This window comes from Camelina sativa, chromosome 11 (genome assembly GCF_030686135.1).
Source record: "Camelina sativa cultivar CO46 ecotype springtype chromosome 11, ASM3068613v1".
Lineage (NCBI taxonomy): Eukaryota > Viridiplantae > Streptophyta > Magnoliopsida > Brassicales > Brassicaceae > Camelina > Camelina sativa.
In genome coordinates, this window is record NC_141890.1 from 30,153,148 (window position 1) to 30,165,063 (window position 11,916).

The 11,916-nt window shown below is 36.0% G+C and overlaps 2 protein-coding genes and 1 non-coding gene across 3 annotated transcripts; 2 read left to right on the forward strand and 1 right to left on the reverse strand.

The window, feature by feature from the left end:
- The first annotated feature begins 2,817 nt into the window (after positions 1 to 2,817).
- On the forward strand, positions 2,818 to 3,687 carry LOC147934608 (uncharacterized). The gene is made up of 2 exons (XM_087472698.1): positions 2,818 to 3,079; positions 3,227 to 3,687. The coding sequence occupies exons 1-2, from the start codon at positions 2,818 to 2,820 to the stop codon at positions 3,685 to 3,687; spliced, it is 723 nt and encodes a 240-aa protein (XP_087328824.1).
- Positions 3,688 to 6,007: 2,320 nt separating this feature from the next.
- LOC147934609 (uncharacterized) lies at positions 6,008 to 8,059 on the forward strand. Its single transcript, XM_087472699.1, has one exon. It carries the CDS (start codon positions 6,008 to 6,010, stop codon positions 8,057 to 8,059), a length of 2,052 nt encoding a protein of 683 aa, XP_087328825.1.
- LOC147934610 (small nucleolar RNA R71) lies at positions 6,216 to 6,324 on the reverse strand. Its single transcript, XR_015573443.1, has one exon. It is a non-coding gene; the product is annotated as a small nucleolar RNA R71 (small nucleolar RNA).
- Positions 8,060 to 11,916: the final 3,857 nt, after the last annotated feature.

Below are 11,916 nucleotides of genomic sequence, written 5' to 3' on the forward strand. Positions count from 1 at the left end.
GATTTCTAAAAAATATACTAGATGGTTTGCAAAACTCACAATCATATGATAAAACATTTAGAGTTAATATTATTATGAATGGAATCTTTCTACGAGTTGGTCCATCAAAAATATATTATATGTGTATTTTTTACAAATGCAATCATTTACAATATTTTACATATATTGCTACTTTTACTATAAATTATATTACATAACAATATATATTCTCTCTTGCTATAGGGCAGATCCGTTCTTAGTATATATAGAAAATCATGCGGATTCTTTCCTAATATCATTTTGAACACAATTGGTGCATTGTAAAATAATTGTAACTTGAACATCTTTACCCTTGGCCATGAAATCTCTGTTGGATTTATGATGCACTTCAATCTTCTATATTAATTTTAGGATTCAGAAATAACAAAAAGCAAAAAAAAACATAAGCTGTTAAGTAAAAAATAATCATAAAATATTTGGTTGCAGTAAATAATAATTAGTAACTGAATAAAAATAAATAATTAGAAATACAATAATTTGTGAAAATATATCTAAAATATATGTGCGGTATTTTTTTTGTACTAATACTAATTTAATTAGATCGTAAACCACATTTTTATGATTGTTCGTTCTCTCCCCCACTTTTATTTATTCTTAAAAACTACTCCCTCTGTTTTTTTATTAATTGTCGTTTAAGGTTGTTTCACATAGATTAAGAAAACCATTAATTTTATTGTTTTGTTTTTTTTAAATATATTTTCTAATTTTTTGATTGGTTAAAACATTAAAACTGTTGGATAAAATTGAAATATTTATCAAAAATTTGCATTGGAAATCTAAAACGACAAATATTATAACACAAAATTTTAACTCTAGAAAGACAATTAATAAAAAACGGAGGGAGTAATTAGAAAGCCTGGGGAGGGGGAAAGTAGTTCACGATCATTTATGGTATTTTTATACACATATAAAAGTAGTTTGTGTATGTAGTTTGTGTATGCTTTTATAAAACTTATTTGGGTACAATGTATCTTAAGCTTTTAGAAGTAAACAAGTTTTGAAAATAGATATTTTTGAAAATAGATATTTTTGAAAAGTGGTATGAGAAAAAGTCTTTAAAAAAAAAAAATCCCCCTAAAATAAGACATCAAAATTTTAAAACCCTATCAAAAACTCATCTCCAACAAATTTTTACTAAAGAACAAATTAAAAGTAGTTGAAGTGTCAACAGTTTGTAATTAAGTAAGACAAAAATAAATTTGCGCATTAGTCGGACTACTCAAATAATAGTGATTAGGTACTAATATGTACTAAATTAAGAATTAATATGAATTAATATATATTCCCTCTGTCCCTAATATATTGATGTTCTAGGATATATTTTTGTCTCAAAAAGATTAATTTTGTAGATACAAAAAACTAAAATAATATTTCTACTTTCACTACAAGAAAATAATTTTATTAAGACGTAATATTTAGTCACAATAAAAAGTATTTAGTCACAATATAAACATTGTTACGAATTTGTGACAATTTTTGAATGGTTGCAATACAATCGTCATAACTTTTTATTTGTAATAAAAACGTCACAAAATTTGCAATCTATAATATGAAAGATGGTCAACTCTCTCCATTTGAATGACACATCAGCACTGGAGGGAGTGCCACATGTCTATACTCATTAAAAGCAAACACACCCAAACTTAAAGGAATATGAAACATATGTTTTTTATTATTTTTTATATCACAAACAGTTTCAATATTTACGTAAGAAATTTAGAGAGGCCTATAACATATCTCAAGAAACTAGATGGATCACCAAAAGATAAAAGAGCATCGGAAGTGAATCAAAATGCCATTTATTCCTCTTGGCATAAACCATGAATGTATGGGTATATGGTTTAGGCGTTTCAATTTTTACAATAGTTTGAAAAGTTGCAGCATTGATAGAGATATTGGTTAATATTGTAGAGAAATTGATGAAAGTTTGTCCCAAAAAAAAAATTATATATAAAGAAGATTGGGGTTTTGTTCACTAGCAAATGGAAGATAGTTGAATAAAACTGTATAATGTTGGTTTAGAAAAATACAGAGACAAAGAGGAACATAGTTGAATAAATTCATGACTGTTAGTTTTCATATTCTAATATTTAGAAGTTGTCAAAAATAAAACTGAATGAAATTCTTATTAAAAACCAAATTCTATAGTTATATTCAAGAAATTGAAGAGCTAACATGAAAGGAAGATGTCTATCTTAATTATATCTATTAAAGAGTTACCCAAGCTACATTTTTTGATAAAAGAAAATGTTAGTGTTTTATAGTATTTAATTGAGAAACTTAAGTATCAATATATCTAAATACTTAAGCTTTTTTTTAATGAATGTAAAATTTATTCAACCAATAAACTCTTTGTTACAAAATATGCATCCTTAGATCAAGTTTTCATTTAAAATATTTTCTTTTGCAGTTTTAGACAAGAATTATAGAATGTTTAAATCTCTCAAAACAAAGTTGTTCATGCATGTATCTAATAATTCAATTACAAAATGAGAAAACATATGTAAAGTATTAAAGCAATAAACCTCAAATTATATATTTTCAAGATTTCCACAGTTAAAAAAAACAAAGATAAACTCTACATAAAAAACAAATTAGTAGCAAAATTATTTAAAAAATGGTAAGCCATAAGCCCGCGCATAGCGCGGGTATTCATCTAGTGAATATAATAGTAACTATTTTGTCACAAATAGTTACAATACAAAACATAAAGGAGACAGATTCTCATGGGTGGGAGAAAGAAGAAATTATACAATCAAATGTTGTTTGGACAGAGTGATGATCAACTCGGAATGGAGAGCAAGTTTTCCACACGCAGAGGCTGAATTTCTTGAATTCAATGGATCAGATCATAAACCTATCCTCACAAATATAACGTCATTGCAGAACACCCCACACAAACCTTTTAGATTTGATAAACGTTTATCTCAAATCAAAAATTTCGAAGAGGTGGTTACAGAGAGTTGGAACTCATGTAAACAAAAGAACTACTTCACTATTTGCGACCAAATATCTGCTTGCCGAAAAGCCATGGCAAAAAGTAAACATCAGAAAAATTTAAATGCTTCAAGAAGGATTGATTATTTTCAAACTGCTTTAAATTCTGCAATGGAGAGTATCCAATCATCGAAGAGACAAAGAATCCCTTAGCTACAACAAGAGCTAAACAAAGCCTATCATGATGAAGAATACTATTGGCAAAATAAGAGTAGGAAACAATGGCTCAATAATGGAGATCGAAACACTGCATATTTCAATGCAAGTACAAAAACAAGGTACGCTAAGAATTATCTTTCTGCCATAAGTGATACAGAAGACAATATATATCAAGGCGATCATGAAATAGGACGTCATGCACAAGAGTACTTTACAAATGCGTACAAAATAAGTAGAATTCCAGTATCACCATTGGACTTCGGTGACTTCCCTGCTACAGTTACACCACAAATAAATGCAGAACTCACAAAAGAATTCAGTGCTGAGGAAATTTATGAGGCTTTAACCTCGATAGGAGACGATAAAGCACCGAGACCTGATGGGATGACAGCTCGATTTTACAAACAATACTGGAGTACTCTTGACCAAGATGTTATACAAGAGGTGAAAGAATTCTTTGATACTTTCTATTTGAAGTCTGGTCTTAACTGATAACATCATTATTTTACTCATATTAGCTATAGTTTTCATATGCATTTAGGAAGCGTTTGATGAGATTTCAAGTATAAAATGTCTATTATCAAGTATTTCAGGTTTCAATAAAATTTTACAGGTTTTGTAGCAATTTGGACCAAAAGACAAGGAAAATACGTTTTAGGAAAGTTTCAGAGCTTTACAGTACGGGCAACTGTTGAAGAGCTTCCAGAACTCAAAATATATCATGCTTGGTTTCTATGGAAAGCTGGAAGAGTCATATTTCTTCTCGAAGTTGAATCAAGTCAATCCATCCAGCCATCCGAAAGTTATGCCTATTTTACCGAGATGTGTTATAAACCGACGTAAGAAGAACCGACCTACGAATGGGCTTTCATTCAAGGCCTGACCAGCGACCACCACTGCGGCCCAGTCAAGCCTCCTCCACGGTCCAGAAGCCTCTTTCTCCGCCCCTTGTCCTGCACTTAAGAAGAGAAGACGTTTCTACGCTTACAAAACCCTAACTCTAAACAAAACCCTATAAATACTCTTAAGACCTAGGGTTTTGAGGTGTGCTTCCTCGGTGCTTCCTTTGTGCCTCTAAGTTCTTCATCCACACCACCAGCAGCCGACCTAGAGACGACCAGAGACTCCTCTACCGCCGTCGAAGCTCGTTCACTCTCACCTCCTCTTAGAAGCCATCGCCGAAGACACCAAATCTCTACTCTTCCTTATTTCTTTCATTCTTACTTTGCTTTTGGGATAAAGTTACTTTTGTGACAAATAGAGAAGTTTCCTTTGAACCCCTTTTGTTTATTGATTCGTTTTTGATGCTGTTTTATATAATATCAATGTCGTTTCTTTGCATCATGAGAGAGTAGTTTATTTTGTTGGGTTTTATGGGGTGATTCAAGGGGAATTCATGGTTCGCTTCAATTAGGTTGTTAGATCTTATTTTCGGTTTTATATTAGAGTTCTTTTGGGACATCTTTATCTTAATCCTTATGCTTGGATTGATCACCAAATACTGATCTAGAGAACGGGAGCGCTAACCGCGTTATCCTACTTCTCCGAACTAGTGTTATACCGAAACCTTGCTCGTAACCTGCGTAAGTTGAGTTACGAAATTTGGTGAATGTATCGAACTTGTTTAACTAGCTGGTTCACATGCGTCGTTGCCTGCGAGAGTTGAGTAACAAAGTGTGAAAACTTTAGACTTTCATTCTATGAGAATAGCTTGTTAGTTCATTAGTGTTTCGTAGTTGAGAACCTAGACCAAAAATTAGTATTTACTTGTTAGATCTTACACTTAATATTGCTTAGAACCATAAAAACCCTTAGATGACTCCCAAAACGCCCAACGCCTTAGTCTTATAGTTTTAAACCATTTTTATTTATTTGCAATAGTTATTAGGAAAACCAAAACCCCAATCTCTTATTTAGTCTTAGCCATAGTTCATTCTCTTATAATTCAATTTGTGTTTGCTATTACTCTCTGTGGGATCAATCCTAAGATACTACACTGATTAACTGTGCACTTTCAGTTGTTGTGTAGTCTTTTCAGGTAAAAGATTTGGAATGAAATTCTACACACATCAAAGCTTTTTGGCGCCGTTGCCGGGGAGTAACTAGCTGCCCATTGAATTTGATAAGAACTCTCGTCTAATATACTTTGAATTTTTCTTTTGAATTTTTTCAATTTTAGTTTTAATTTTCTTGTTTATCGATAACCACCATTTTCCCTTTTAGTTTCTGTTTTTGGATTTTGTAGTGCATGACTAGGAGTCAACCCTCCGGAACCGTATCTCCAATTCAAGACATTGATCGACTAGAACGTGAAATTAGGAAACTTCAAAGACAACAACTCATGGCCGAAGAAAGGAACCAGGACCAAGGTTTCCTTAACCTCGACCAACCGCTGATACCTCCAGCCCTCAACGAGCAAGGAGAACCGATTCTTGCACAAGGTGGCAACCCCAACCTTGTAGCCGTTATTCCGCAACTCGACCCTGAAGTTGGCCGAGGCAATCAACAAGCTCCTCATGATGCTAATCCTCTAGGCGTGGGAGACAACCTCGATGTTCCTCCTCACCAGCCTGCTCTCGTCGCTAATCCATCACTACATCAAGTTGGCTGAAGACAACCTGATTATGTGCACCCTCTAAGACGTGCCGCACCTAACCGTACCATAGCCGATTATGATGCTCCTAACCAATTCGTTCAAGACCGTGCTGCTATCCGTATCACTCATCCTCCAAGACGTGATTACGAGATTAAACCTCAAATTATTGGTTTGGTGAAACAAAATCAGTTCCATGGCCTTACTACCGAACATCCGATGGACCACATTGATCTCTTTGAAGAAATCTGCTCAACAACAAGAACCAATGGAATTCCCGAAGATTACTTGAAGTGTAAGCTTTTTCCTTTCTCTCTAGCCGACAAGGCTCATAGATGGTTAAAGTCTCTACCTCCTGGATCGATTACTAGCTGGGAAGGATGCAAGTCAGCCTTTCTCAACCACTTCTACACAAAGTCTAGATCCAATTCTCTTTGCAACAAGCTGCAAAGTTTTCAACAAGGACCGGTCGAATCTTTTTATGAAGCATGGGAACGTTTCAAGGACTATGAACGTGACTGCCCCCATCATGGTTTTGCTCAAGGTAACCTCTTAAGTACTTTCTATAGAGGATTACACCCTAAGTATCAACTTTCACTCGACACAGCCAGCAATGGAGATTTCACTACGAAGACCGTTCAAGAAGGACGAGCTCTTATCGACAACCTTGCCGCAAGTAGTAGCAACACTTGCACCGATTTTGATAGAACCATCCGTTCTAGCAATTCCGACGCTAAGGAGATTGCTGACCTTAAGAACATGATGAACCAACTTCTAAGGAACCAACAACGCGGAGTAAACTCTTGTGAGATTATTAACAATGGAAACATGGAGCCTTTCCAAGAAGATTCTTATGACCAAGAAGAAGAAGTCAACTATGTTGGTGCTCAAGGATACTACAAAAACCGAGGGTACAACAACAACTTCAACAACAACTTTAGAAACACTTCTAACCTTTCTTATAGGAACCCAAATGTGGAGAATCCCCAAGATCAGAACTATCCTCAGCAAGCTAACCGCTTTCAAGGCAACAACTTCGGTGGAAACAACAACAATAACTTTCAGCCGAGTGCCCAATTCAACAACAACAAGCCACCTTTCCAATCCGGACCAGCCCAGGCGCCTTCCTCTCAAGCCGATGCTAACGTCGACATAAAGATGCAAGAACTCCTTGTTGCTTTTCAAAAGCAATCAAGAGATATCAACTCAAGGATGGACAACATCTATACCAAACTGAATGGGAAGTTTGAAAGCATTTCTATTCATGTTAAGAAGCTTGAAACCCAAGTTGCTCAAACTGCTAATGTCGTTCCACGCCAAGTTGGTGTACTTCCAGGAAAACCCGAAGAGAATCCTAAAGGATATTGCAATGCTATCTCAGCCGTACCAGCCCTCACTTGCCATGAAGCCAAACCTACGGTACCACTATTTGACTCTTATGAAGACATTATTCGTATGACATGTCCATTTGATGAAGAAACCGCAAGCCACTACCCCTTAAGGAGACTACCTAAAGCTGAAGACCCTGGACGTTTTGTTTGCTCATACTCCATAACAAGCATTGAATTCTCTAACTCTCTTTGTGATTCTGGTGCTAATGTTAATGTTATGTCAAGAAGTGTAGCCGATACACTAGGATTACGAGATATATCGCCATCCAACCTCAGTTTAGTCTTTGGAGACTCATCACAAAAGGTTCCCGACGGATTTGTTCAAGACCTACAACTTGTAGTAGGAGATTGCATAGTCCCTACCGATTTTCACATCCTAGATATGGAAGACAAGACCGAGACACCATTGATTTTAGAAAGACCAGTCCTAGCTACTGTTGGAGCTATCATCGACCACAAGTCAAAGAGAACAACCTTTGCTAACATCAACAAGAAGAAGTCATATCCGACTATCTCCAAGCCAAAGCCATGGCCGACCTACTCGCTACATGAAGAGCTGATGGATCCTAACATCGACAAGATGAAGCAATTCGACCATTCAGCATCCACAAGTACCAACAACCTGCTACCCAAGCAACCTAAACCGCCTAAGCCACCACAAATTTCCAAGATCAAGATCATAGTTCCTCCTGAGCTAAGCAATGAGAGCAAGGAACAGATCCAAGAAATGATAAGGCATACTAAAGAAGTTCTTCTTCATGCAAAAGTTTTTGAAACTTCTGCAAAAGGACAACTTGTTATTGAAGCTGGAGCAGACTATCAAGATATCAAAGGAGCCGAAGGAGCATTGATTCCCGAAGCTGACCTTTCTCAAGCCTAACTTGGCCGCTAACGTAGAGCCAACGACGTTAAACAAGTGCGCTTCTTGGGAGGCAACCCAAGCTAGTAAGTATTTATTTTTAGGTTTTATTTTCTTTTATTTTTAATATTTTTTCATTTTAGTTTCAGGTTTATAAAAAAAAACAAAAAAAAATAGAAAATAGCAAAAAAAAAAAAAAAAGAAGAATGACCATGGATTGGCAATACACACTATGACTAGTGGCAAGTACCACCTACTGACCGGCCATGTTAACCGTGAAAGATGTACGCCGAAGGCAACGGATCATCACCGTCCTTGAGTGATCGATGCCGAGAGTCCCCACCAGCCATACCAACCTTAGCCAATGTCATGTCTCATGTACTATGTACTATGTACTATGTACCATGTACCATGTCCGACGTACCGTGTACCATGTCCGACGTCCCACGTACCATGTACCATGTCCTGCGTACCGCGTACCACCACCATACCAGCTGCTTATGTCCGCGACCGTTCATCCGTGTACCGCGAGACAACTCCGAACCACCACCATCCTCACCACCTATCATCACCATTCTGTCACTTAGGTATGTTTTTATTATTTTTATTTCTCATTATTATTGATGGTTTTAGGTTTTTGTTTCAAGGAGGATGCATTTAGAGATATATCAAACACAATTCGATTGAACTTAGCCTAGTTCATATTCGATGTCAAGCAACCAAAGAAAGTACAAACGGTTAGTCACCAAATTTTCATTCCACAGCCGAATTCTAAGACAAATTTTGGGCAACCATTAAACGTCTTAGAGTCGACTAAACTTCATTCCATCAAGGTGACATTGTTCTTAAACCCTACACTTTTCCTTATGATTTTTAACCCTCATCTCTTTCGTTTTTCTCACCGAGGACGGTGTGATTAAAGTCTGGGGGGGAAGGATGTTCCATCCTATACTAATGCTACTTTCTATTTTGTTGACTTGAAACCTTTTTCCACCTTTTACATCAATAATTTTGAAGTTTTTATCGAGTCACATTTTTTTTTATTGAGTCAAAACTAGTAGGGAATTATGATCTTATTCTAACGGTTTATTTGATTTGGATTAACACTCTTATGATTCTTGATTATGCTTGACAACAGAACCAAAGTTTGGAAAGACTGTGAGCCGACTCAACAATCCCCCAAGTCTCTATTCGATGGATATTCAGATGATCTAACGTTGTCTCTAACTTTTATAGGACCTAAACCAGACTTAATTTTCAAGCCCTGGGAATTGGTATTCATTGGACTAGATCTCTACATTCAAGCCACACAAGACATTGCACTTCTTCAAAAGTATGTTCCCCTCTCTCTTCCCTTCAATACCCTAAAAAAAAAGAGAAAGAAAAAGAATTTTAAAAAAAGAGAGAAAATAAAAAATGAGATGATTTTGATCAGTTTAGAGGGATAGGTAAATTACCTGTGACATCATTATTCTACTCTTGAATTAAATTATCACACAAAGCTTGGAAGCGAGGGGTAGGTAAATTACCGATGACCCCAATATTCGCCTACACCTTTGATTAAAAAAAAAAAGAAGAAGAAAAGAAGTGAGAAAAGGGAGAGGAAAGGAATCATATGAAGAAAGTCTTGGCTTGAAGAGAGTCTACAAGCCTCTGATCGATTTTCCCTTGGTAAGATTTCACTTTTTATTACTGCTTAATTTATGTAAAGAGATGACAATGGAGATTCTGGAGACTCTAAAGAATTGTGGGATCAAGGAGCGTTGTTGATTCTCATGGTGGACTACAAATGGAAGTTCCTAATGTCAAGGCGAAGAAGAGTGCAAAGATGATATCCCCAAAGATAAGTGAATTCCCATTATTTTCAAAACCTCTTTTCCATGATTTAGTTTGATTATTTGCTTGAGGACAAGCAAAGTCTAAGTCTGGGGGAGTTGATAACATCATTATTTTACTCATATTAGCTATAGCTTTTATATGCATTTAGGAAGAGTTTGATGATATTTCAAGTATAAAATGTATATTATCAAGTATTTCAGGTTTCAATAAGGTTTTACAGGTTTTATAGCACTTTGGACCAAAAGACAAGGAAAATACGTTTTAGGAAAGTTTCAGAGCTTTACAGTACGGGCAATTTTTGAAGAATTTCCAGAGCTCAAAATATATCATTCTTGGTGTCTATGGAAAGCTGTAAGAGTCATATTTCTCCTAGAAGTGGAATCAATTCAATCCATCCAGCCATCCGAAAGTTATGCCTATTTTACCGAGACGTGTTATAAACCGACGTAAGAAGAACCGACCTACGAATGGGCTTTCATTCAAGGCCTGACCAGCGACCACCACTGCGGCCCAGTCCAAGCCTCCTCCACGGTCCAGAAGCCTCTTTCGCCGCCCCTTGTCTTGCACTTAAGAAGAGAAAACGTTTCTACCCTTACAAAACCCTAACCCTAAACAAAACCCTATAAATACTCTTAAAACCTAGGGTTTTGAGGTGTGCTTCCTCGGTGCTTCCTTTGTGCCTCTAAGTTCTTCATCCACACCACCAGCAGCCGACCTAGAGACGACCAGAGACTCCTCTACCACCGTCGAATCTCGTTCTCTCTCACCTCCTCTTAGAAGCCATCACCGAAGACACCAAATCTCTACTCTTCCTTATTTCTTTCATTCTTACTTTGCTTTTGGGATCAAGTTACTTTTGTGACAAATAGAGAAGTTTCCTTTGAACCCTTTTTGTTTATTGATTCGTTTTTGATGCTGTTTTATATAATATTAATGTCGTTTCTTTGCATCATGAACGAGTAGTTTACTTTGTTGGGTTTTATGGGGTGATTCAAGGGGAATTTATGGTTCGCTTCAATTAGGTTGTCAGATCTTATTTTCGGTTTTATATTAGAGTTCTTTTGGGACATCTTTATCTTAATTCTTATGCTTGGATTGATCACCAAGTACTGATCTAGAGAACGGAAGCGCTAACCGCATTATCCTACTTCTCCGAACTAGTGTTATACCGAAACCTTGCTCGTAACCTGCGTAAGTTGAGTTACGAAGTTTGGTGAATGTATCGAACTTGTTTAACTAGCTGGTTGACATGCGTCGTTGCCTACGAGAGTTGTGTAACGGAGTGTGAAGACTTTAGACTTTCATTCTATGAGAATAGCTTGTTAGTTCATTAGTGTTTCGTAGTTGAGAACCTAGACCAAAAATTAGTATTTACTTGTTAGATCTTACACTTAATATTGCTTAAAACCATGAAAACCCTGAGATCACTCCCAAAACGCCCAACGCCTTAGTCTTATAGTTTTAAACCGTTTTTATTTATTTGCAATAGTTATTAGGAAAACCAAAATCCCAATCTCTTATTTAGTCTTAGCCATAGTTCTTTCTCTTATAATTCAATTTGTGTTTGCTATTACTCTATGTGGGATCGATTCTAAAATACTACACTGATTAACTGTGCACTTTCAGTCGTTGTGTAGTCTTTTCAGGTAAAAGATTTGGAGTGAAATTCTACACACGTCATTAACCACACAAACATATGCATGATTCCAAAAGTTGATCCACCAAACTTTTTATCAGATTTTTTGACCAATAGCACTATGCAATGTTTTGTACAAAATTATATCAAAATGCTTAGTTAACCGGCTTAAATTGCATCTTGACAGTATCGTTTCAGATACTCAGGCTGCTTTCATTCCAGGAAAGCTAATAACAGATAATGTTATGATAGCACATGAGATAATGCATTCCCTGAAATCAAGAAAAAGAGTCTCACAAAACTATATGGCTATCAAAACAGATGTTACTAAAGCCTATGATAGAGTAGAGTGGAATTTCTTAGAAGTTACAATGCATTTGTTTGGTTTTTCTGAAAAGTGGAT

Bases quoted from the DNA above. Each gene is read 5' to 3' on its own strand.
- LOC147934608 (XM_087472698.1), top strand. From the start codon at position 2,818: ATGATCAACTCGGAATGGAGAGCAAGTTTTCCACACGCAGAGGCTGAA. The intron at 3,080-3,226 runs GTAAACATCAGA...ATCATGATGAAG, and splicing joins CCGAAAAGCCATGGCAAAAA to AATACTATTGGCAAAATAAG.
- LOC147934609 (XM_087472699.1), top strand. From the start codon at position 6,008: ATGGACCACATTGATCTCTTTGAAGAAATCTGCTCAACAACAAGAACC.